This window comes from Nicotiana tomentosiformis, chromosome 4, assembly GCF_000390325.3.
Source record: "Nicotiana tomentosiformis chromosome 4, ASM39032v3, whole genome shotgun sequence".
Lineage (NCBI taxonomy): Eukaryota > Viridiplantae > Streptophyta > Magnoliopsida > Solanales > Solanaceae > Nicotiana > Nicotiana tomentosiformis.
The window spans coordinates 15,201,805-15,229,289 of record NC_090815.1 but is presented as its reverse complement, the minus strand read 5'-3'; the positions used below and the strand labels follow the sequence as shown (position 1 = coordinate 15,229,289).

At 35.8% G+C, this 27,485-nt stretch overlaps 2 protein-coding genes across 12 annotated transcripts in view; both read right to left on the bottom strand.

Annotated features, from left to right (window-relative positions):
• Positions 1 to 21,741, bottom strand: part of LOC104109030 (mediator of RNA polymerase II transcription subunit 15a) — a 70,385-nt gene extending 48,644 nt beyond the window's left edge. For 2 of the 11 annotated variants that reach the window (XM_018775118.3, XM_018775105.3), the window contains exons 1-7: positions 21,504 to 21,741; positions 20,377 to 20,488; positions 20,102 to 20,216; positions 19,616 to 19,736; positions 18,990 to 19,101; positions 18,717 to 18,831; positions 18,216 to 18,312 (exon numbers count right to left, since the gene is read on the bottom strand). In XM_018775118.3, coding sequence (XP_018630634.1) covers positions 18,216 to 18,312; positions 18,717 to 18,831; positions 18,990 to 19,101; positions 19,616 to 19,736; positions 20,102 to 20,216; positions 20,377 to 20,488; positions 21,504 to 21,568 — 737 coding nt within the window. In that variant the 5' untranslated portion in view covers positions 21,569 to 21,741. Of the gene's footprint in view, positions 1 to 18,215; positions 18,313 to 18,716; positions 18,832 to 18,989; positions 19,200 to 19,615; positions 19,738 to 20,101; positions 20,217 to 20,376; positions 20,489 to 21,206; positions 21,405 to 21,503 lie in introns of those variants that run through there. The other 9 variants (XM_018775119.3, XM_018775122.3, XM_018775117.3 and 6 more) reach the window with 9 other exon arrangements.
• Positions 21,742 to 22,491: 750 nt separating this feature from the next.
• LOC104109142 (protein ATAF2-like) lies at positions 22,492 to 24,520 on the bottom strand. Its single transcript, XM_009618363.4, has 3 exons — positions 24,205 to 24,520; positions 23,414 to 23,688; positions 22,492 to 23,307 (listed from the first exon to the last, which is right to left on the bottom strand). The coding sequence occupies exons 1-3, from the start codon at positions 24,383 to 24,385 to the stop codon at positions 22,804 to 22,806; spliced, it is 960 nt and encodes a 319-aa protein (XP_009616658.1). The 5' UTR covers positions 24,386 to 24,520; the 3' UTR covers positions 22,492 to 22,803.
• Positions 24,521 to 27,485: the final 2,965 nt, after the last annotated feature.

Genomic DNA, 27,485 nt, shown 5'->3' with positions numbered 1-27,485 from the left:
GGCCAGTGGATCATGAAATACTCTTTGCTAGGAAGTGGTGTCATTACTATATATTGTATCGTTTTTGCAGAATATTAGTACGAACATTCAGTATTTTTTTCCGGCGAAGCGGTGTCATCCACCCATTTGCATCTGCCCCTGTGTAAAAAATGAAGACAAACTAAGCGCACTACACTGTATTCCAACAATGGAAATACTTTTTCTCAAGATGACAGGGAAGGAACAAGGATGCAAAAATGAGAATTTAGAGTTTTGATCTTTCTGCAGCAATTCTCAGTTAGATAATGTTCTAAGATTAACTAAGGGCATCTTTAGAAGTTTGTACACCAAATATATAAGTGCCATAAAAAATATGTACAATGAACAATCATAGGCATGAGAAAAATGGAAAGACATACAGAGGAATTTCCAATAACGGTAGGTTTATCCAAGGAATTTGACATCAGTACTCCTTTACCTAATTATGGATGAGCAAACCAATAGAATTTAAGATGCAGTACCATGGTGCATGCTACTTGCAAATGACAGTGTGTTAATTGACGAAATTTGCGAGTGAGTCGGTCAAAATCTGAAACTACAGTGAAGCACTTAGAGGGCAATGGTTTCAATATAAGAAAGAAAGGCATTGCGAGTATTATCCCCATAAAACACTGTATGATGATTGAAGGTAGTAAAAGAGATGATTTCGACTTAAAATCCATTAAGGGTAACTAGACCAAATTTCTCTTGGCATCAATGAAAACTTGGCTAAAAAAGGGAACAAAATATATAAAATATTCATATAAGCGATACCAACTAGTCAGGAATAAGGCTTGATTGTTGTTGTCACAGTTACATTGGGTTAGCTGTTTGCCAAGAGTTCCTTTATTTCAGTTAGACTTGTATGCTTGGTGAGGATATATTGAAATTTTGAGAACCTGTAATTTGTCTATACTATTCGAATGAAATGCGCCTAAATATAACCGAGTGGATATAAATGATTTGTATAGCCTCGACAAGTTGGGATTGAAGTTGGGAGTGAATAGAACTATGCACATCTACAATTATATCAAAATTTAGAAAATCCAGAATGATGCACCACACAGCTGGTAGAATTTCCTCCAGAAATGATAATAATGGTAATAAAACGCTGATGACACACCTGCTGCATTTCAGAAGCAACTTTATGGTATAGATCATTGAGTTTTGGTAAATACATCTCCTTCATAGACTTGATCTGCATTACAATTTTCATTAAGTCGACGATATAAGTATCAGGACTACAATCCCGTGTGGATAAGTAATAATTAGATCAACTGTACTATGCAGTAGAGAACAAACTAGAGAATCTTAGTAAAGAACCTTCAGATGAAAAGATTAAAATTGAAGTAGAAGAGGAAGAATACAACTGATTAACCAATACATTTTGCAGGATTCAGCATGTGAATGGTAAAATAAGTAACTGAGCTGTACTTCCTTTAGCTTCGTGGTACACATTTCGGCTCGCATCAAGGGGACAAGTTCCATAATGTGATCAGAGACCAGCCCAGCCAGGAAAAACATAGGGTAGATTAGAATATATTTTTTTTTTTCCATAGCTAGTTTGGGAGATATAATATGGTCTAAATAGCAAGCATCATTTTTTTTAATTTTTCCCAAATATTCCAGTTTACACCTTTATAATAAATGAAGCAAAACGAGGGTAAACAATGGAAATAAGGATATAGTAGGCTTGACAAGTAAAAAATGATGGTATAGAGTATATAGAACATGTTGATGATATATATGTTTATTCTTGGAGAACTCAAAATACCAACTTATTCATGGCTGGTGAACCAAGACGGGGATTTTAGAGAAGGATAGAGGGGCGCGACCTATTATCGACCAAGTTTCGAAGCCAGAAGCATCAAATTTCTAGATTATAGAAAAAATATTGAAGAAGTATACCAATTAAAATAGATGAACAGATGTCTTTTCTCAGATAACATCTTCTTATAACCATATATTCAGGTATATACTTCTTGCATGAATAGGTTTACCCTTCAAAATAGCAATAAAGAAATCTTAGTTGTCGGGAACTAAAGCAAAATTGGGAACATGCCATGAAAACTTTGACACGAACTTACAGACATATTACCTCATGAATTAAGATAATAGATCACAGCATTCAACTACTAGTGTTTTGTAACCAATCAATCGTATCAAAAAATACTTCACTTCTCAATTATGCCAGTAGAAAATATAAAGAACTTCTAGTGCTTGTGAAACTAAATTTTCTTTTTAATATTGGACCGCGACGGGGTATATAGCCGACCCCAACTTGCTTGGGGTTGAGGTGTAGTTGTTGTACTAGTACTTCTCAATTGAGAATATATCAGTCTCTAACAAGCTACCAGTTAACATGCTCGATTTTCTATTTCCTCTACGAACACCAATACATAAAGTACCTTGCCGAAAGGGATATGACCATGAATTTAGCTGAACACTTATTTTGGTAAACCTCCTCCATTACTCCATCAATCACAGGAAAAATTTCAGAACATTCAGCTATTTCTCATATTGTTATAACCAGCCAGTTTATCAAAATTTCACATCACTTTTCAATTGCCAAAACATCAATTGCCAGCAAGTCACCTGTACTTTCCTCAGTTTTCAAAATCTTGTGCAAATAAAAATACCATTGCAAACAATACCTTTTGGTAAACCTCCTCCTACCAACCAGCTCCATTTGCATTTCTCGTCTGAGCTGTAGGATCTACAGATAAAAAAAAACAAAAATTGAGGATAGCACAAATATTAAAGAACGTGAGTCCTTACTGCATTAAAATTTCAGGCAAACTTTGGGACAATGTTTGATGTTTCAGGTATATTAATTCATTTTAATTTCCATCCAAATGTACTTGTCTAAGAAAGTTAAGTTTCCGACATAGAAAACATACTAACAGTTATATCTTTAATCTATACAATTATAAAAGTACGAATCTCCAACACAAATTTTGATTACCTTTTGAAAGTGCATTTTGTGTTGGATAAAACTGTAATTACAATTAACTTTTAAACTTTCACTTTTTTCTTACTCCCTTTCTTTATTACCGAGAAATCCCCAAAGCCAATGGCGCACAGTTCGAAACTTGATGGATAATAGGTCGTTCTCCACTTAAATACCAAGATTTTGTCTACATCGGGTTCGAGTCTGCAACGTGCGCCTAATCTACACATCACAAGTTCGCTCTTACCACTAGACCAAGGACTTGGGAGCTTCATTATTTTCTTATAATCCTAGAAAGAGAGTGAATTTTTTTTTCTTTGATTGGTTAGAATGAGTGATCTTTTTATGATAAATTAAATAAATTTCAATAATGTTTTGAGCCAAAATGCCCCCGTATACAAGAAGTATACCAAAAAAGTAGAAAACCTACAAAAAGACATGATTTTCCATGAAAGACACCCAATCTTCTATACAACAAGAATTTCATGGGTGCACCGAAAGAAAATAAGGAGAGGCTACTCCTCAACGTAACAATATTCATATCTATCCCTTCAAAAGCTCTCATATTTATTTCTCTCCAAATAACCCACATAAGTGCTTGTAAAGTAACATTCCATGCTCTGCGCCTTTACCTCCTTTTCCCATCATTCCAACTGAACATTAACTCCTTTACTGTGCTTGACATCACCCATGATATGCCAAAACCAATTAAGAATTTGATAGAAAGAATCAAAGTGCAGAGAAGAAAAGAAGCTAACAAAAGCAGAAATTGTATTAACTCTCCCAATGATGCTCCTAGAGTTGTGCTACAGAGTATATAACAAGGAAATCATTCTCACAGCTCAGTCCACGTGAAGGTGGCTGAGCTGGCATAACAAACTTCTCATACCGACTAGAAATAAAAAGAAATAACGGACTTAATATGTAAATATGATAACTATATTTCTGGGCTAACTGTAACTACACATAAAAGAGAGCCCACTAACTAATACTCTTCCAAGGCCCAAAACTCGTATCAGTAATCCCCTGTCGACAACTTCCTTGTCCTCAAGGAAGGAAGTCTGGGAACCTGATCTTGATCGTGTTAGCATCTTCCCACGTTGCCTGGTCTTCTGACATTTGATCCCAATGAATCAACCATTGAGCCACAGCCTTATTTCCCTTCTGTATCAATCTCCTTTCCAACACTTTATGAGGGTGAGGGCAATAGGGACTAGCAAGGTTAAGCACTGGAGGATGAGAAATGTGAGCTGGAATTTCATGACAAGGTTTGAGCAACGACACATGGAATGTTGGATGCAGCATAAGCTCAGCTGGAAGAGTTAACTTGTAGGCAACTGACCCCACCTTCTGCTCCACCATATACGGACCATAATACTTGGCAGACAGTTTGTTGAAATGATGTTGAGACATGGTAACCTGCCGGTATGGTTGAATCTTCAAATAGACCCAATCCCCTACCTTGAACTGTCTATATGTTCTATGTTTATTGGCCTGATCTGTCATCCTTTGTTGAGCTCTAGTTAGATGATACTTGAGCAACTGGAACTTGAATTCTCGAGTGACCAAGCTCCTATCCACTTCTTCCACTTCAGAGTCTCCAGCTATGTAAGGGAGATGCAAGGGGGGAGGCTGCCCATACAATGCCTCATAAGGAGTGGTGTGAATGGAAGAATGAAAGTTGGTGCTATACCACCATTCTGCAAAAACCAAGTATTGTACCCAATCTGTTGGCGAGTCGGAGCTGTAACACCTTAAATAAGTCTCCAAACACCTGTTGAACACCTCTGTTTGGCCATCGGATTGTGGATGGTAAGCTGTAGAGGTGTTCAAGGTTACTCCTTGTATTGCAAACACCTCTCTCCAAACCTTGCTAGTAAAAATTGGATCCCTGTCACTTATAATTTCCTCTGGCATCCCATGTAATTTGAAGATATGTTCCATAAACAACTTAGCTATATCATTAGCTGTATATGGATGAGAGATGGCCATGAAGTGTGCATATTTTGTAAGTCTGTCTACCACCACCCATATCACTGACTTGCCCCGAGACTTAGGTAACCCTTCGATCAAATCCATGCTAATACTTGCCCATGCAATTGAAGGAACCTGCAATGGCTGAAGCAGACCTGGGTAAGCAATGGTCTCATACTTGTTCCTTTGACATACATCACATACCTTCACATGAGCTGCTACATCTTCTCTCATACCCTTCCAGTAGAGGAGTGCAGACATCCTTCTATAAGTACTATCTATCCCCAAGTGTCCTCCATGAGGTGAATCATGCCACAATTGGAGTATTTCTTTTCTCAGAGCCACATTTGGTCCAACTACCAGTTTACCATGTCTTCTGAGCTGTTTGTGTATGTAAGTGTACCCTTTAACCTCTGATCCAGGCTGCTGCAACTGTTTGATTAGTCCCTGAGTGTCAGGATCATTTTCCCAACTCTTCATAATATCATGCAACAATTCAGTCCTTACTGTGGAAAGAGTTATAGCGGATAATTCAGCAACAGGTAGTCTAGATAAGGCATCAGCAACTTTGTTTTCCTTCCCCTTTTTATATTCAATCTCGAAGTCAAACTGCATCAACTTTGTCACCCATTTCAACTGAGACGCCGTGTGTAATTTTTGTTCCAACAAAAATTTCAAAGCCTTTTGGTCTGTTCTAACAAGGAAGTGTCTGCATATCAGATATTGACTCCACTTGGTCACTGCTAGTACCAAAGCCAGTAGCTCTTTATCGTATACTGATAATGACTGATGCCTAACTGATAACCCTTTACTTAAGTAGGCAATTGGCCTCCCATTTTGCATCAAGACAGCACCAATCCCCACATCACAAGCATCAGTTTCCACCACAAAAGTGATAGAAAAATCAAGCATAGCCAGCACACGTGCTGTGGTAAGAGCCTTCTTCAACCTTTCAAATGCTTGAGTAGACTTTTCAGTCCATTTGAAACTATCCTTCTTTAAGAGGTCAGTCAATGCTTTGCTTATCACCCCATAACCCCTGATAAACCTCCTATAGTACCCAGCCAACCCCAGGAATCCCCTTAATTGTTTGATATTGCTGGGTAGTGGCCACTCTGCCACAACCTTGACTTTCTTGGGATCTGTAGAAACCCCTTCAGCCGAGATATAGTGACCCAAATATTCCACATTTGTCGCAGCAAATACACACTTAGAATTCCTAGCATATAGTTGATGTTGCCTAAGTATTGTGAAAGTTACCCTGAGGTGTTGCACATCTTCCTCCACACTTCTACTGTAAACTAATATATCGCCAAAGAAAACCAAGATGAACTTTCTAAGTTGCTCCCTGAAAATGTGGTTCATCAAACTCTGAAAGCTAGAAGGGGCATTAGTCAGTCCAAAGGGCATGACTAGATACTCAAAATGACCAGAATGTGTTCTAAAAGCTGTTTTGTGAATATCATTATGGGCCATCCTAATTTGATGGTACCCTGACCTTAAATCAATCTTAGAATAAATTTGAGAATCGCCTAATTCACTTAGCAGCTCCTCAATAATAGGTATTGGAAACTTATCCTTAATTGTGATTTGGTTTAATGCCCTATAATCCACACACATCCTCCAACTCCCATCCTTTTTCCCTACCAAAACCACTAGGGAAGCAAAAGGGCTACAACTATGTTGAATTAACCCCTGATCCAGTAGTTCAGCTACCACTTTTTCTATAACATCTTTTTGCATGGAGAATACCTGTAAGGTCTGCTATTCACAGCCTTGGCTCCCTCCTGCAATGGTATCTTATGGTCAAACAATGCCCTGGAAGGAGGAAGTTCCTGGGGCTCTCCAAAGAGTTCTGCATGCTCCAACAAAACTGCTTGGATTTCTGCAGTTTCTTGGGTTTGAGAAGTTTCCCCTTTCACATTTGAACTATCATTCTCCATTGGAACTGCTTTAATCATAAACAACCGAACATCTCCCCCTTTGATATTTTGTAAGGACTCCGAGTCAACCATCTTCAACTGTGGTGCCATTCCCTGTAATGCCACCAATCTCCCTTGATACTCAAACTTCATAGTTAATTTTTTGAAGTTAAACATAATATCTCCCAAGTCACTAAGCCATTGGATGCCCAATACCATGTCACAACTTCCTAATGGTAATAAGAGGAAGTCTGCTTTAAACACATTGCCTTGCAATAGCCATTCAAGTCCCTTGCAGACCTTGTGAACCTGTATTGAATTGCCATCAGCTAAGCTAACTTCCGTGGGTGGGCATTGATCAATCTGCCACCCCATGCTCTCCACCAAGTCATAATCAAGGAAATTATGTGTATACCCACTATCAATTAGGATGTTAAGTTATCTTTTATGGCAATAACCAGTAACCCTCAAGATTTTGTACTTCTTAGAGCCATTAAGTGCTTGAAGGGATATTTCACATGCCTCAGCTGATTCATCCGGTTCCAAGACATCCTCTATAATAATTCCTTATGTACTCTCCTCTTCTAGTTCCAACAAGAACAAGTGTGCCTTGGCTTTACACACATGTCCTGGTTCAAATTTCTCATCACAGGCATAACATAAACCCTTAGCTCTTTTCTCACTCAACTCTGCAGGGGACAATCTTCTCCTCCTTACCTTGGTATCTACTGGCTTAGGTAGATGTATTTCTGGGTAGGTGATGGGTTTAGTTTGAACATAAGTGGGATTGGCTGTAGCAGTAGAACTGGTGTAAACAGCTGAATGCTTCATAGCTCTTGATTGCTTAAGAAATATGGATTCCTGCAACCTCGTCAAATGGTAAGCCTGGGGTAAAGAGAAGGGGTTATGAATTCTGACTGCATACCCTAATTCTGGCTTCAACCCATTCAAAAATATACTTATAGCATGGTTAGGATCCAAGTTCAACCTAGTCATAGCTCTATCAAACACCTCTTGAAATTCCTTGACACCCCCTATTTGCTTCAGTTTCACCAGTTCTGTCATTGGATCATCATATTCTGCCCCAAATCGATCAGCCATAGCAAAGAGATACTCCTCCCAAGTAGGAAATGGAAGATGTGCTTTACTCCTCATATATGCTTGATGCCACTGAAGCGCAAGATCATCAAAGTGTATAGATGCCACAGTGACTTTTAGATGAGGTGGGACCTCATCTAACGAAAAATATTGCTCCACCTTATACCACCATCCTTGGAATCCCTTCCCATCAAACTTCGAAAACTCTATTCGTGACAATCTGGTAAGGGTCTGGTTATTTGGTAGAGGTGGAAGAGTGTTATATGGAGTTGAGTGGTAATAATGATGAGAGGGGTTAGGTTGATACAATGAATATGGGTTATATTGAACTGGGTTATACTGATAGGTCGGATTTTGTGGGTATGAAGAATAGGGGTTCAGGAAGGGTGAGGTATATGGTGGTAGCTTGTGGGTAAAATAAGGACTATGCATGGGAGCTGAGATTGGATTGTAGACTGGCTGAGAACTAGGGATCTGGGTAGGGGTTGGTCTCTGGAATGAACGATTGGGCAAATTGGGGAGAGTGAATTAAGATGGCATTAGATGAAGTCTGGGAATTGGGAAATGGGAAGGTTAAAGGCGACAGATTAATGGGATCTAGATTTGGCTTTGAGGTTTGTTGAACTAGAGTTTCTGGAGGTTGAATTGAATTACTAATATTGGAGGATTGTTGTAGGGAAGAAGCATTGTGAGTACCTAACAAACCCCCAGGTCCGGTGGTCGGAGAATAGAGCTCCTTCGACCCTCCCATCGGCGATGCTTGCTGCTTGTCTTTACCCATGATATGATTGTTACCAATAGTTTTTTTCAACTCACGGAATATACTCTCATGCACTGATTCGAGTTGGTCTTGTCGCAAAGCTATGCGGTCAAGACGATTCAGAACCTCCAACATCTCGCCTCCCATGGCAGAATACCCCTGAGCAGGAAAGTGCTCTGATACCACTGATAGAAAGAATCAAAGTGCAGAGAAGAAAAGAAGCTAACAAAAGCAGAAATTGTATTAACTCTCCCAATGATGCTCCTAGAGCTGTGCTACAAAGTATATAACGAGAAGGTGGCTGAGCTGGCATAACAAACTTCTCATACCGACTAGAAATAAAAAGAAATAACGGACTTAATATGTAAATATGATAACTATATTTCTGGGCTAACTGTAACTACACATAAAAGAGAGCCCACTAACTAATACTCTTCCAAGGCCCAAAACTCGTATCAGAATTTCCCACTATAACCTCGAGGCGACGAGACAATTTTAAAGGAAATGATTGACATCTTCACCCCACCCCCACCCCCTTTCCTTGTACATGAAACACCAACTAACACAAACAACTTGCCACTTCCTTAGATTCTGTGCCGTCAATATTATTGTATTGAATTTTTTTTTAAAATTTTAATGAATGCTACGGGTATCTTCTTTCTCAAATGGAAGGTGGAACTAGATTTCCAGTACAAATTCCATTTTGCTTTGTAATTTCAATTAAACCTACAATTCTGCCAAAACTGATTCGGAATTACTAAATGAGAACTTTGGCTACGTCTTTTACATTTACAAGACAAATAAACAAAAGTATATAGTAGTATTAAATCATTGACAAAAGAAAAACAAGTACAAGTTGCAAGCGATAAAGGAAATTACATCTCAATCCGCCGGCGGGAGCTGATAGGGCGGTACCTTCACCACCACCACCACCACCTCGAGCCCGAGCCCGAGCCCGGGCCTGAGCCTTCCAGTTATTCCCATCCATCTCAATTTTGATCTAATTAATACCTCTTTCCCTATTGAAAATCAAAAAAAGAGGAACCAATTCTCAAAATCACATTATTTGTTTATATGAATAGAGAAATAGAGAAACTATAAAAGGGAAAGACAAAAACGAATTTTGCTATATAAATATAAAGAAAATAAGGAAGAAAAACAAAGAGAAGAATTTTTTCCAACTGTTTTCGCGCGCTTTTCGAGGAATTAGTTGAGAAAAGGGATACGTTGTAGGTCGTAAGTTTTTTTGGTTTATGCTAAAAATATGTAATGTCTGACGTCTCTTCTAACACTTTTCATTTACTCCTATTTAAACTATAGCCACTTTTGTGGCATGTAATTTACATTTAGTCGTAACTTAAACATATCGTAAGCCTAGCCACAAAATAATCAAGCGGTATATATGACCTCTTGTATTTGTTGTTTTGCTAACGATAAGTAGATATTTGTTGTGGCCTTAAATATATTTTTCTTCTTGTATGCGTCAAGAGTTAAAAGGTAATTAATCTAAGACAATTATTACCTTATTTAAAATAGTAATAAATTTTACGAATTCAAAAACACATGTCAAATGTAACAACACATTTTAACTTTTGCTCGAAAGTTGAATTTCATCAAACTTAAATTTGGCTGACCCTCACAAGCAAAGAGTACCATCTTTTTTTTCTGACAAGAATAACAGCCTTGAGAATTGATTAAATTTAAAAGCTTCCAATTGGAAGTACCAAAATTAAAGTAAAAGGATATAAAATAATCTAAAAACTTTCCCACAAAATTGAACATACTTTTGCTTTTACATATTTCCAGTGCAATCAATAGCTTCACATTTGGCATTACAAACTAAAAGCTACTTAATTTCTCATTTTTTATTATTCCCCGATATATAAAAGAAAATTCATCTCCAAATATCATATATGTGATTTTCAGTCTCTTAGACGGAATTTGGTTCTGGTTTAGTCAACTTGTTTATTTTACTTCTAATTTAATTAAAGTGAATGATATTTTCCTTAACAAAATGAAGGTTTGGACAAAAGCAAACAGTAAAGTTCTGCAATCTAACGAAGCAAATCTGAAAAGACAAAAGGAAATCTATAATTTTTACTAAGGGGTCGTTTGTAATACATGGACTTTATAATGTGGGATTGTAATGCAACAATTAATTAATTATACGTTTGGTTTCTTATACGAAAGATGGGGTAATAGGGTAAAGTTTAAAATAGTTTTTAAACTTCATAAAATTAAGGGTGTTGATAATGGATTTCAGGGAGCGATTACAGGTAATTTTATCTTTTGGTGTTTAATCCATGTATTACTATTCCATGTTATAAGGTATAAAATAAAACACCAATTGGTATATTAAGTAGGCGTTTGGACATGCATTCCAATTTTTTTTTTTGGAATTTGGAATTTCACTAAAATTTCAATTGAAGATGAAGTTGCGTTTGGTTATAATTTTTGCAACATATTTGGATGTCTTTTTTTTCAAAACCATAAAACATGATTTATACCCACAACTTATAAATAATATCAAAACCACCCCAATTTGATTATCCTACTTGAAATAAATAATCAAAATACTATTGTTTAACTGTTATCATATTCTGCTTTACTGCAATACACAGAAGATGCAAAATCAATATCACATTTTCTAATTCTACTAATACACAGAGAAGGAATTTAAGCCAAAAACAACATAAATATGAACAACTGCTGGGGTTATTTTATAAATTTTAAAAATACAGGGTAAAATTGTAACACTAAAAACTAGCAAATTCCCATTTTCAATTGAAAAACTGGTCAGAACCAGTTTTTCAAATTTGAAAATGGATTTTCAACTGAAATTGGAAAATTTGGTAAGAATGGGATAACCAAACATTGGTTTCAAAAAAAAAATTGGAAAAAAGGAAAAAAATTGTATGTCCAAACGGGCTCTAAATTATACCAAGATTAGCTATACATGATTCAAAATACAAACCATGGCAATACCAAAATATATACCATGATCATTTCATCACATCCCTTAAATCAAACGACTCCTACAAGCATTTTCAAACAAGGTTAAATTTTTTATGTATGTCACTTCATGTGTATAGGTTACTGCCAATCCATTTTGAGTTTAACTGATATATACACTGACATAACAAAAAAGATAATCAAACTACCAAGTCAACAACAACAAATTCAGTTGTGAGGTCTGAGAAGGGTAATGTGTACGACCTTACCCCTACCTTATGGAGGTAGAAGACTGTTTCCGAAAGACTCTCCGCTCAAGAACAGTGAAAATAATTGCACCATCTATACCAAGTCATTTACATGATAATTATATGTATATATCTATGATTTGTGGATCCTTAACATTTAACATATAAAGCAGATAAATAGCAGGCAACATCGCAATTATTTTTAACAACGTCAGTGTATATAAATCAAACCATTTATAGTTATTTTATTATATATACAACCTTTTATCATGAAAAAAGGTGAACCTAACAAGTGCAAAATGAGGATCTTCAATCTTATTTGCACCTGCACCAGCGCCTCTGAGCAGTAGGGCTTTTCCCGCATTTGTAGCAGAAACAGAAATTGCATCTGCAAATAGAAATTTACTGAGTTACTCATCTGCACATCTGAAACCTTAAAAGCTTAATGAGGATTCAAGTTGTTTCATCCAGTAAATATGTAGTTTCAACAATCTATGTAATTCAGATTTCTATGTAGGAGTAAAACTAAAGGAAGAAATTGAAAACATACAGCATATGGGACTTTTTTCCTTGGTTTAACTTTTGTACATTGACAGTAAGAAAATTGTTCCCACTATCATATCGCCTAAAAAGATAATTGCATGTAGTTGTTCATAATAACTAGAATTAATAACTTGAAAAATAAGACATACAACCTATTACAAGACGTTAAATTACATTCTTTAGATTGTCAATGCATATAAGTGGAAAAAAAGATTTGGATTCGGGTGGGTCACATGGGGGGTGGGGGTGGGGGGATGGGAGTTGTTGGGGAAGCAACAACTTAAACTGCCAACCTCAACTTTTCATCGATAAGAGGTTGTGTTTGCCTGGCCACCCCGGCACTCCCATCAAAATTATCATTCCAGCTACTATCAACTTCAAAGTGATAACTATGAGTGATCGTTGAATTTCCACGAAACAGTGGAAGAAGACTCATTACAGAGCATACATTTTATTATGGACATATTATTAGGTGGCTGAGATGTTAGATAATTAAGTGAGAAGGGATGTGAAAAGTGTCTCCTCCCTTATTAGTTGTTTCGAAAAGGAACACTGATCGTGGTCATATGTAGGTAGAAACATGTGTGTATAATAGAGTAATTTCACCGTCATGCCAGCCATAGGATAAACAATTATGTGAATGAATTTACTTTTTAACTGATGTATAAGAGTTTTTTTCTACTATCAAGTTATCTAAAAGATACTACAAGTGGCTGTCCATAATAAGTGAGATTAATAATTCAAAAAATAAGGCAGATATCCTGCTACAACAGGTTAAAATTTATCGATAGTGCAAAAATTCTTTATATCAATGTATAAGTTAAACCCATATGTAACAAAAGAGAGAGAGAGAGAGAGAGAGAGAGAGAGAGAGAGAGAGAGAGAGAGAGAGAGAGAGAGAGAGAGAGAGAGAGAACCTGCATTGCATATGATTGCAGCCTGCAATTCGTTCGACATACATATTACAGCTAGGACATTTAGTCCATTGCTTTTGCTCCACAAGTTCTTTGAACAAAGTATCATTCACCTTTGAACATCCATTTTCTTCACAGACATTCCATGGAAGCCCACACTGAAAGCAAATCAATCTTCTGCAGTTAGGACACTCCGATTTTCCAACAACATCTTCACACTCTTTAACAATGACTTCTCCACAATCTTGATAAGGACAGTAACATTTCTCGAATCCTAAATGAGCCTGCCTGCAGAGAAGGTCACACCACTCCTCGAAAATCGATAAGGGAATCATCGTTCTACATACTAGAGGGTCCAAAAGTTTCCCACAATCTACATACGGGCACTGTATATCAGCAATCCTTAGTTGGATTTTCACTTCGACGTGCCTCTCTATGCATTTTGAGCAAAAAGAATGATTGCAACTATGGAAATTGTTGAATTTCATGGTTATTGGAACAACTTCAGTGCATATTTCACATGTAAATGTTGGTAGAATTTGATCATTATGCTCTTCAACATTATCTCCCGAGTTTTCTCTCTTTCTCTTCATGCTTCCTTGAGTAATTTCCCTTTCCTGGCAGGAATCTATATCTAATCTATTATAAACAATCAAAAAATCTATATTTTAACTATTAGAAAGAAAAAGCACGAAGCACCAACACGAAATGTTGATCAACTCTGTTACCTTTTAAAAATATATTTCAATATATTTTCCTAATATTTTTATGAAGAATTATTCTCCTAATATTTAGAAATTTGAAATCAACTAAAATCTTGCTTATTAGATCTTTCTTTATTTGTACTAGGAAACCCTAATATTTTGGATTTTAAAATCAATTTGAGATTTTGCCTTATACAAAATCCTGTACTTATTTAAACTATGTAATATAATTACAGTTCCTTCCAAAAATGCAGTAAGCCAAAACCAATAAGCCCACACTTGTCGAAAAATCACATAGAAATTTATGGGCGCAACTTTCTTCTAATTGCTTTATTCAAACAGAAGTATACAATTCTCTATAGCAGTTAAGCAACAAATATAACTTCATGACAAGCAAATACTTGTACTAGAGAGACCCAAGAGATTGTTATCCATTTAACTAAATAGGATAAATGTTAATCATTTACAGAAACTTACACTTTTTTTTACTTTTTATTTTATTTTCTTTAATATTTATGTGATTTTTTAGATTTTTTGTACATGTATCCCACACCGTGCATACTCAAAGACTAGTGTCTAAAACATATCCGCTAATTTTGATTATTTTCCTTTTAAATTGTGCCAAATAGTTGTAATCAATGTGATTTCGAGAATGATAACTTGAGATTAACAAATTTTCTATCACAAGCCTTCTATATAGTACTCTCGCTATGCTTGTCGAGGCTAATTTGAGCTATAGCCCACCATATTTGACTTGACTTTTCTATTTTCTAACCATCCTCCACTTTACTTCTCGCCTCTACCCCCATGACCTAAAAAGTTGACATACACCAAAGAACGAATAAGAAGTCAAGGATCATAATTAATTAGATCCAATAATTTACACAATTTTGGTAGGAAAGGATTGAACGGGTCAATGTTGCAGTTTTGCTGCTGCATTTGGGGTCCAAAAGGGTCATCTTGGAAACCGTCCATTGTATAATTTAGCTCGAAATCAAGGACATTCACGAGATAAACCCATTTAGGATTAAAATCCTGAATTTGGTCCATTTCAAAGCTTACATCTATTGAGGAAGCAAAAGAGAACGCTGCAGTTACTTATTCAAGCAACATGCCCTTGCGTTCTTGGAATAAAAACTCGAATTCATAGGATAACTATTGATTCTTATCCTTTTCTGTATGAATTAGTAATCGGAGCTATTGATGGATTATCCCTAACTTATCTCTGAAAAGATCCTATCTATTCTAATCCTTTTTAAAATTTGAATTTCATACGGCTGATCATAGCATCAAGATACAAGTTAATTGAAGTCCCAGTGAGGGAACAAAAGATTTAGGTACGCAATAGGAGTTGCTTTGTACTCTACTCATTCTTTCCTGAAGAAATGATATTTGGAAAGTGATTGGATGTGTTTCCATAATTTGAAGCTTAGTTTTCATACTTAAGATTGCCGAATGTTTGATTACTGCATATGTGTCAACTTGCAGGACAAGATTTAGGACAGATGGTGATCTTCAACAGTTATGGATTGTTTGACTTATCTTACTTGCTTTGTTGTCCTCAGACACATTAGAACTGATTAATATTTTTTGCCTTTCATACTTTGGTTCTTGTTTCCATTGTTCTCCTTTTATAAGGGAGTTTCTAAAGCTTCCCTTTATCTTTTTGAAGTTTGTTTACCTTTTATGAGTTGGTTAACCATATTAAGGTATTCGTGAAAACTAGTTTATCAAATACTTGCTTCGCTTAGAAAGTTTTTGGAGCACTTTACACTTCTATAGACATATCACAAGGGTCATTGATATGATGGAAAACTATTCTATATAAACATACTCGGACATTCACTATTTGGTAGATACTCAAATACTAGTATTTTGTCTGGTAAAGTTAGCATACTGTGTAAATGAATAATATTACATTCTACATCAAACTGTTAGCAGGGGCATCCAATTCTAGTACTAACAGGTACGAGAATCATAAACCATTGCATTGTGAAAACTGATTCCCAAATGAGAACTTTGACTAAGGACCCGTTTGACCATAGATTTTGCCAAAATTTATTTGGATTTTTTTTGGCAAATACATGTTTGTTCATAAATTTTATCCATATTTTGGAAAATTCCCAAAACCCAAATCCCAAAACCAGCTCCCAAAATATTACTATTACATTATTTAAAAATTGCCCCAAACTTTTGTATTTTATAAAAGAGCCCACCATTTATTATTTTGTAACAATGTTGCTTCGTCTTCTCGGTCATGTGATAGTGTATTATGTAGTTCATCATAAAAATGATAATTTTGTACCAAAATTATTTATGTTCAGGACTATGGCTTGCGATAATATAGTGAATGTTATTGATGAAGGTATTGTAGGGTATTTGTGATAGTTTTTAGAACTTGTGGGTATAAGTCATGTTTTTTCAAAAACAAAAGTGAAATATGTTTTGAAAACTGATGTCCAAACATATTTTCATCTTCAAACCAAACTTCATCCAAATCAGATTTTTCAAAACAAATTTGGGAATCTATGGCCAAAAGCTAGCTAAGTTTTTATTATTAGACAAACAGACTACACTGTATAGAGTCTTAAATGATCTGCTTTTCTTTTGTTCTTTTTTCGTCTGGGATTTTCTAATACAAAGAAAAAAGGATGGTCAGAAAGTAGATAAGCAACACTTTAAGGGGCTAGGACTATGACCTAGAGCACAAATCAGTACTTACTAACAGTAGTCACCTAAAATATTATAGATAAGGGGCATGTTATTTGCTCAAACATAAATAGAACGGGAAATGGTTAAATTTGCCCCTGAACTATTCAATATTGTGCAATTTTACCCTCTGTTTCAATTTAGGACCAATCTTGCCCTCGCCGTTAGCCAAGAAATGCAAAATACCCTCCTCATTAACGGAACTCCAACTGGGATGAAAAAGGCTTAAAATATTATATTTTCTGCTGACTTGGCTGCTTATTTGGACATATATCTCATTTGCATTAATATATCATTGTCTCTTCTCCAAATTAGGATTTCCAATGGCAAACGACTAGTACATTGGTTCAAGCATCTAAATTTCCTGTACACTATGTAGATGCAGAGAGCAAGCTTTTTCAACAGCAGATCTAAGTAACTAGGTTATAGAAGGCGTCTTGCTAATGTGAAATATATAGAACATGAACTTTGATTATTCACCTGGGCCAAGGGCATTCTGACCACTACTTGCAGCATTGGTCGAATTGGTCATAGGATGTTGAGATTTTGTCTCCATAGTCAGCATCTTTAGAGATATTTTTCGTAGATAATCTGGCTGCAATATAAGATAAATTTGAGCTAACTTCAGAAATGCATACAACAACAACAACAACAACCCAGTATAATCCCACAAGTGGCATACAAGTTAAAATGACTTGAAACGTAAATGCACATTAATACAAACAGGAATAGTGTCAACCAGGAGGAAAACAATTGCATTATTCAAACAAATAGAAGCAGGTTTACACTGCATACCTGACTTATAGCAGCAGTATAGATCTTTTCCTCAAACCTCACTGCAATTTTCTTGAGCTCCTGAACTCCTTCTTCTCCAGTGACAGGAAGATGCCGTTTTAAGGTCTCGGTTCTATACAGTCATATCAACAAAAAATCAGCTTAACGGGTTGATAAGAGCAGAATCTAGATAAAATATTTTTTAACAATGAAAATGTTTTGACATTACGCCCTGCAGTGAAAAGCCTAAGACCTGTTTTCTTGTGACAATATTAATCAGTATTATTATCCAATTAACTCGCATTGCTACCTGTCATTTCGACATATCTAGAACAAAATGTAAGCCACAGAGAGTTAAAGTAGGTTTTCCACTCGGACTAGTTCCTTGAGTGATTACCAGAATTGGAAATATCTAGGGCATCAACTTCCAATTAACCCACCCAATAATAGGATTACTCAATTCGCTTAGAGAAGTGTGTTTTCATTAAAGGAAAGCCGAAAAACAGGTATCCATTAGACTTGTCAAACTTCTGCCTAAATGGTTATTCTCAGAAGCTGATAAACACAAAGGAAACCTAAAGTCGAAATCCAAAATCCTTGACATAAAAAAAAAAAAGAACAAGCTGCAAGAAAATAAAAAGAAAATTACATCTTGTTGACAATCCTTTGACGAGAATCAGGTAGAAGTTGAGTCCGCCAATCCACGGCGTCCATAGCTCCGGCTGCAGTTCCAGCTGGGGCGGTACCTTCACTCCCCAAAATATGCATCTCATTTCAAAAGCTTCTTCGTTAGACAACTAAATCTGACACTTCTTTAAGCAGATAAACGTTTTTCTTCCCCTCAGAACATAAAACAATCAGAAGAAAAAAAACTTAGATGATGTTCAAAGGTGATGTCAATGATGAGAGGCAGAGGGTGGGGCTTGTAATGTCAAGGTAGGTATGGAATTCGGAGGGCAACTGAGAATTTTCAGCGGGGAGAAAGGAACATTGCGAGAGAGGGGAGAGTGAACACTTTCCTGTACACTTTGTAGCCATAGAGAGCAAGCTTTTCCAACATCATAACTAAGTCATTAGGTTTATACAAAGCGTCCTGTCAAACAAATGATTTGTTAATGTGAAATACAGCACATGAACTTTCATTGCTCACCTGGGTCATGGGCATTCTGACCACTACTTGCAGCATTGGCCGAATTGGTCATAGGATTTTGAGATTTTGTCTCCATAGTCAGCATCTTTAGAGATATTTTCCGTTGATAATCTGGCTGCAACATTAGATAAATTAAAGTTAAATTCAAAAATGCATACAACATGTCAAATGACTTGAAACGTAAATGCACATTAATACAAGCAGGAATAACGTCAACCAGGTGGAAAACAATTGCATTATTCAAACAAATAGAAGCAAGTTTAGGCTGCATACCTGACTTGTAGCAGCAGTATAGATCTTTTCCTCAAACCCCACAGCAATTTTCATAAGCTCCTGAACTCCTTCTTGTCTAGTGACAGAAAGATGTCTCTTTAAGGTCTCGGTTCTATACAGTCATATCAGCAAAACTTCAGCTTAACGGGTTGATAAGAGCACATCTAGATAAGACGATTTTTAACGATGAAAATGTTTTGACAGTACGCCCTGCAGTGAAAGCCTTATTAAGCCTAAGATCTGTTTTCTCGTGACAATATTAGTTAGTATTATTATCCAATTAACTTGCGCTGCTACTTGTCATTTCGACATATGTAAGCCACAGAGAGTTAAAGTAGGTTTTCCACTCGGACTAGTTCCTTGAGTGATTACCAGAATTGGAAATATCTAGGGCATCAATTTCCAATTAATCCACCCAATAATAGGATTACTCAATTCACTTAGAGAAGTGTGTTTTCATTAAAGGAAAGACGAAAAACAGGTATCCATGAGACTTGTCAAACTTCTGCCTAAATGGTTATTCTCAGAAGCTGATAAACACAAAGGAAACCTAAAGTCGAAATCCAACATCCTTGACAAAAGAAAAAAAAAAAGTACAAGTTGCAAGAAAAGAAAAAGAAAATTACATCTTGTTGACAATGCTTTGACGAGAATCAGGTAGAAGTTGAATCCGCCAATCAGCGGCATCCAGAACTCCGACTGCAGCTCCAGCTGGGGCGGTACCTTCACTCCCAAAATATGCATTTCCTTTCAAAAGCCTCTTCGTTAGACAGCTAAATCTGACACTTCTTTATGCAGCTAAAAGTTTTTCTTCCCCTCAGAGAAAAAAAGGATCAGAAAAAAATAAAACTTTAGATGATGTTTCAAAGGTGATGTAAATGATGGGATGAAGAGGGTGGGGCTTGTAATGTCAAGGTAGGTACAGAAATCGGACGGCAACTGAGAATTTTCAGTGGTGAGAAAGGAACATTGACGAGAAAGGGGAGACTGAACACTGTCCTCTACACTTTGTAGCCATAGAGAGCAGGCTTTTCCAACATCATAACTAAGTAATCCTGTTGGACAAATGATTTGTTAATGTGAAATACAGCACAGGAACTTTCATTCCTCACCTGGGTCATGGGCATTCTGACCACTACTTGCAGCATTGCTCGAATTGGTCATAGGATTTTGAGATTTTGTCTCCATAGTAAGCATCTTTAGAGATATTTTTCGTAGATAATCTTGCTGCAACAAATGATAAATTAGAGATAAAATTCAAAAATGCATACAACATGTCAAAATTACTTGAAATGTAAATGCACATTAATACAAGCAAGAATAACATCAACCAGGTCGAAAACAATTGCATTATTCAAACAAATAGAAGCAAGTTTAGATTGCATACTTGACTTGTAGCAGCAGTATAGATCTTTTCCTCAAACCCCGCTGCAATTTTCTTGAGCTCCTGAACTCCTCCTTCCCTAGTGACAGAAAGATGCCTCTTTAAGGTCTCGGTTCTACACAGCCATATCAGCAAGAATTCAGCTTAACGGGTTCAAAAGAGCATAATCTATATAAATGCCTTTTAAAGATAAGATATAATTGAGATTACACCCTGCTTCGAAAGCCAAAAACCTGTTTTCCCTTAACAATATCAGTTTAACTCAGTAGAGTGTAATATATGGATTCAATTAAACTCAGTAGGTTTGACTCAAACTATATATGTGCTAAGAATCAAGAAATTTGAACAAATATTAAATTTTAAACCCAGTTTTTAGCGCTTGAAGTAGCAATCTGTCCTAGAATTCCAAACCCATAAGTTCAAATCATGAATCCGCCTCTATTCAGTTATCATCCAATTAATAACTCGCGCTGCAACCTGTCATTTTTGACATATCTTTTTTGAAAGAGAATTTTTGACTTGTCTAAAATAAAATATAAGCCACTATAGAGTTAAACCCAAGGGTGCGGCTCAGTGATCAATGAAATGGAAGGAGAACTATGAGGTTTCAGGCTCAAATACCTGCAGAAGGTAAAAAATGCTAGGTCATTTATTCTCATCTCCCTAAGCCCTAGTACTTGTGCCGCTAGGATCCAACGGAATAGTCCAACCTGGCCCGGACACCACCGTCATAAAAAAAACTAGTTTTTTCACTTGAACCAATTCCTTGAGTGATTACAAACAACAATAACAAACCCAATAGATTCCCATAAGTGGGGTGTGAGGAGGCGGACCTCACCCCTACCCTGGGAGGGTGGAGAAGCTGTTTCAGTTAGACCCTCGATTAAAGAAAAGAAGCAGTGGCATTGAGTGATTACCAATACTGGAAAATTCTATGGCATACACTTCCAATTCACCTGGACAAGTGAGTTTTCATAAACTGGAAAGCAGAACAAAAACAAGTCCCCGAGTTGACTTGTCAAAACTTCTGCCTAAACGATCATTTTCAGAAACAGATAAACACAAAGGAACACTATAAGTCGGAATCCAAAATCATTGATAAAAAGAAAAACAAGGAAAAGGGAAATTACATGTTGTTGACAATCCTTTGACGAGAATCGGGTAGAAGTTGAGTGCGCCAATCAGCAGAGTCCATATCTCAATTCTGATCTAAGTGATTATTTCTTCCAATCGAAAATCAGTTTTACTGCTTATGATCAAAGAAAAAGAACAAAACTATGTTACGAGATATTCCGGGAGAATATAGACTCAGAGATAGATTACAACGTATCCTCACGAAAATAGGAACCAATTGCCTAAGTGCATTATTTTATTACTAAATCGATCCCGATTTATATGATTTTTTTTTTTATTTTGCTTTTAAAGGCAAACTTTTTAACTTCCATCATATATTTGAATATAGAATTTTAAAAAAAAATCGAAATAGAATTTACAAAAACTTTGTAATAGTTAATAATTTAAAAATATTTAAAAGTTGTCTGAAAAAACTAGGGTAAAAAAATAACTTTTTGACATTCAAAATTCAAACACTCCACATAATCGAAACAAAAAGAGTTTAATTTAAAAAATAAATATATGTGTAGAATGGGTCGAAAGTGGAAACTTACGTATTTGTTTGGCCGTTCAACATGAGAACTCTCTATTCCAATTTATGTTTTTTTTATTTTTTTTTATTTTCGTTCAGTTCCAATACTACTCTCTCGTCTCAATTAATTTGGATCCGTCTATTAATATTTTTTATTCTCATCTTGAATTCGAAACTTCTGATTAATTATAAAGAGATCATATCCATCATACAACTTTTAAAAGTTTGTTTAATTTATGTTAATTGAAAGTATATGAAGTACGAGGATTAGAATAGCACATAATTTTTTGTATGTGAATACACGCATAAAAAAATTCATATGTTTGGTATTGCAACTCATACATAAAATTTCAAGTGTTGATTGTTCACTTTATAACAATACATGTGTTATATTCCTATATAATTAGTTTTTTTTTATCATACTGCCCTTAGTAATCTGAGATAAACTTGTGCAAAAATCGTAATCTCTGGGATTTGAAGAATGATAACTTGATATTAACAAATTTTCATTTATTTTACATGTACCTACCATAAGTGATAAGCCCTCTATATAGTCCTCTGGCTATGCTTGTCAAGGCTCACTTGAGCTATAGCCCACCAAATTTGACTTGCATTTTCTATATTTCACCACCCCCATCCCTCCCCCACCCCCAACCCCCAAAATAAAAAGTTGACCTACCCCAAAGAATAAAGTTGAAAGAACTAAGAGGAGGGCCTTGGATCACATTCAGTTAAATCCAATGATTACAATTAGTAAGGGAGAAATTTGAAATTCGGAGCTTTGACTAATTCTGATTCGCACCGGAATAATAAGGTTTCTGCATGTATACGAACATGTCTTGGAAAGAATTGAACTGATCAGTGTTGCAATTTTGCAGCTGCATTTGGGCCTCGAAAGGGTCATATTGGAAGTTGTCCAAATAATTTAGCTGGAAATCAAGGGCCTTGTCGAGATCGTCCCATTTGGGAGCACTTTGGACCTCCTTGTCACACGACGACAAAACATATTCTGACCCAGAGCTCGAGTTTGTTGTATGCATTCGAGTCATCGACTCAGACGTTTCGAAGTGAAAGTAGTCACTCCCCGGCATCGATTGTGGCCGCGATGGCATCGGCGTTGGTGCTAGTCGTGCTATCAACTCATTACTTTGTGAAAATGGTAAAATTTTTGGTTTTTCCTCTTCTTCCTCAACTTCTTCGAAGCCCAAATGCTCCTTGTTATCCACATTGTAATACTTCTCTAGTGTGCCCTTCTTGTTGTATATTCGACACAATACCCAATCATCAAGCTGCAAAAAGTTCGCTAAATGAGTACAAATAAGAAAATTTTGATTATAATAATAAAATTTTAGATTCGAAACTATAAAATTTAAATTCTAGTCCTAAAGTGCTTACCCTCAAGTTATTGCTCTTGCCAGCAGACCGGTCCACATTAGCGAGTCGATATTCGTGCATTATCCAATTGGTTTTGATTCCTCTAGGTGCTTTTCCTGCATAGAACACTAACGCCTTTTTTATCCCTAAAGTCTTGGGCTTTCCCACTGGCTTATCAGCTCCGGTTGCCTTCCAGTAACCGGTTCCGGCCGCTCTGTTCGGCCGTGAACCGTTCGGATATTTTCTATCTCTTGGTGAGAAAAAGTACCATTCCTTTTCGCCGTGCAAAGCCTTCTCTGCATTTATCAAATACAATTTGTTTAGGAAAGAATAATTAACCTAAATAATAGCCGAATGATATATAATATATGTATAATCTATAAATAATATGTGTATAATTATGAATAGTTAATAAAATTTATGCATACCAGTTCGAAAAAAAAAAATAGTGAATCTACCATGAAATTGAATCTACCATAATATAATTCAGTAAAAACTGAATTTTCCTTTAAAATATTTAAAATTGCAGAACAAATTTTGAAAGAAAACTATTTTATTCACAAATCACAACCACTAGAAATTCTTCAAGAGAGATAATCGGTTACCAAAAAAACATAATAAATTATACAGAAGGTCACTCAACTTACAATATAATAATTGCAGTAAAAAACATCAAACTAATTTTTCTAACCACAAAATCACTCTCAACTTTCACCTTAAATTTGACCCACTTCCTAAAAAGCTCATTAATCTGTTCTATTTTTTTATACCTAAAATTTGAAAGAAGGAGAGAAACGAGAGGACAAAATTACCAGGTAATTGCCAAGGATCAAACTTGTAAAGATCAATTTCAGCTATAATTGAAACAGAGATAGGCTGTCCTGCGCATTTACGGCAGAGATAGTGTTGAACTAATTCGTCATCCGTTGGATGGAATCTAAATCCCGCTGGTAATTCCAATTGCTGCTGATTTCTGAGTACGCCTTTGATCATTTCCTTCAAATCTCACTCTTCTAATTTCCTTTTAACTCCGATTTCCCTTTCCTTTTTTCTCTTAAATTTCTGCTTCTCTGCTTTTTGAGAACTGCTGTATATGGCTTGTTTGTTTTAGTTGCTTTGACCGTAGAGTATTTTGTGGGTTTTGTGGGTGTGAGTGTATATATAGGTAAAAAAGAGGGGACCAAATTGCACGTGGTGGATTGAAACTGGTCGTATGTGTAATAATAAAACTGAAACGTGCTGTAGAGTGGGACATATTCATGTCGACAGATATTTTTTATTTGTTTCTTATTTTATAAGTAAAAATATATTTTAAAATATCTAAGCCGTTTCATAAGTTAATTTTAATGTTCGTTAGAATTAAAGAAACAAGTCTATGTATAAGTTATATTTTATTCTGCAGTAATTCTTATACTAATAACATATTTACTATGAGAATACTTTCGTCTACGGTTTGTAAAGAAATAAATCATGCATACGTCAGTGAGTTTTAAATATCGTATGGTTAAAAAAATAACTACTTAGTATTTAACGATAAAAATACTTAGACATTTTATATTTCAAATTAATTATTGTGATTAAACGAGAGAGTTTATCGGAAACAGTCTCTCTACCTTTTGAAGGTAGGGGTAAAGTTTGTGTTTACACTACCTTCCTCATATTCCATTTGTGGAATACGCTAGTTTTGTTGGTGGTGGTGGTGATGGTGGTTAAATGAGCTTCGAACATCGAATGATTCTTTAAAGAAATTGTTAGAATATGTTAATACTTTGACTTTCGTAGAAATATACTGGGTTTGTTGTTATTGGTTAAACGAGAAAAACTTTTGGAATATGTAAATACTTTGACTTTTTATATTTCAAATTAAGCTCCCGTTTAGCCATATATTTTTATTTTAAAAAAAAATAAAAACATTATTTGGTTATAAAAAGTGACCAATTTTGGGCCGTTTATGAAGATGAATAGTTTCAAAAAGTGGTCTATACTAGTTTTTCAAATTTTTGAAGTTTTTTACTCATAAAATTTTAAAAAAAACTAAGTGAAATACATGTACAAATATAATTTTAACTTTTAAATGATGTTTTGCATCGCAAATTTCTTTTCTTCTTTAAATTTTAATCAAATCTATATCCAAACATTAATTAAATATCTCGGTTATTTTTGTGACGAAAAATCAAATACTAACCTTTCAGTGTTACTCTACACAATTATTAAAGTCGTAGGGAGTGGGGATAAGAAGTACTTTTCAGAAAGTTGCTTGGTGAGCAAGAGTCGTCTAGTGGGGGTGTGGGGTTTTGGGTTATAGGCTGACCGCAGCCATAGACCAAGAAGAAAGAGCGCTGTCCAATAATAAGATGTAACGTGGAACATTGTCCCCCACGTGACACTATGTTTTTGTCACTGCTCTCGTCACCCTCTATGGACGGATTCTCTCCCTTTCAAGTATTTATGGTAATATATATAACAACAACAACGATCCAGTAAAATCTCACTAGTGGGGTATGACAAAGTTAATATGTACGCAGATTTTACTCCTATCCCGAGAGAGTAGAGATGCTATTTTTGAAAGACCTCCAGCTCAAGAAAACGAAAAGAGACAATATTAGTATCACCAATCGAAACCATAGGAATAATAACATCATGAAAATGAGGAAGTAGATGCAAAGCAAACGCGATAGACAATACATAGACCCGGTACTATGGTAAACAAAAGAGTAGTAAGACACAACATAGCCACTAGCTGACATCGACAAAACCCTATCAGACTAGCCTCACAAATGTACGAATTAAGAGAGACTCAACTACCTCCTAACCTACAACCCTAATACTCGACCTCCACAAACTTCCTATCAAAAGCCATGTCCTCAGAAATCTGTAGCCTCGCCATGTCATGCCTTATCACCTCTCCCCAATACTGGCCGTTCTCTACCTCTTCTCGTGCCCTCCAAAGCCATCCGCTCAAACCTCCTTACCGGAGTATCTGGGCTTCTCCTTTGTACGTGTCCGAAACATCTAAGTCTCGCTTCCCGCATCTTGTCATCAATGGGAGCAGCACCCACCTTCTCCCGAATATCTTCATTCATAATCTTATCCATCCTAGTGTGTCCGCACATCCATCTCAACATCCTCATTTCTGCTACTTTCATCTTCTGGATATGTGAGCTCTTAACAGGCCAACACTCAACCCCATATATCATGGTCGATCTAACCACCGCTTTGTAAAACTTACCTTTGAGTATCAATGACACTCTCTTATCACACAAGACTCCGCATGCTAACCTCCACTTCATCCACCCCACTCCAATACGGTGTGTGACATCCTCGATCATGTGTTTACACAAATCATGGTAGTTATATATTTATACTAAATCAATAAATACATATCATGTGTTTGCACAAAAAATTCTACCACTTAATTATCGTTAATTAGTATGCATTATTATTTTATTAAATTACTTAACTATTGTAAGTTAATACGATTTATTGTAAGCATCTAGTATGAATAAGTATTTATCGTGTTCAGATGTGCTTTGGATCCGGTTAAAAGGAGTATTTTATCAAAAAAATTATATGCTTGAACTTGAATTCTTTTTTTACAGATGAAGGGATCTTACCCAGTGTTTTAAAAGGTGTGGGTGTAAGGCGAAACGTTTTACATATGCCTCAACAAGGCGTAAGCTCCGGGCGTACGCCCCATATGTATTTAATTTTTAATATTTTATAAAATAATATAATTACAGTAAAAATTTATAAACTGGTAAAATTTCATAAAAAATGAATAAAACTATAAATATGTGAAATATATATATACTTCATCCCCACAAAAAACTAGTCATAACAATCTATTATACGTTACTTAGAAGCACGAGTAACTTGAGTCGAAGAGAATAAAATTTTCTACATGGAGGAACAAAAAGAATAACTAACCTGTAATTTGAACTTTGAACTTGCTTCTATGAAGGAGAATGTAGTTCTCTTTGTATTTGTAAAAAAAATTGAATATTCGTTGCTTTTAAGAGATATCAGCAGACTAACGGACAAGATAAAAAATTGGAAAAGACCATAAATTAGGGCTTCAATCAATAAAAAGGTC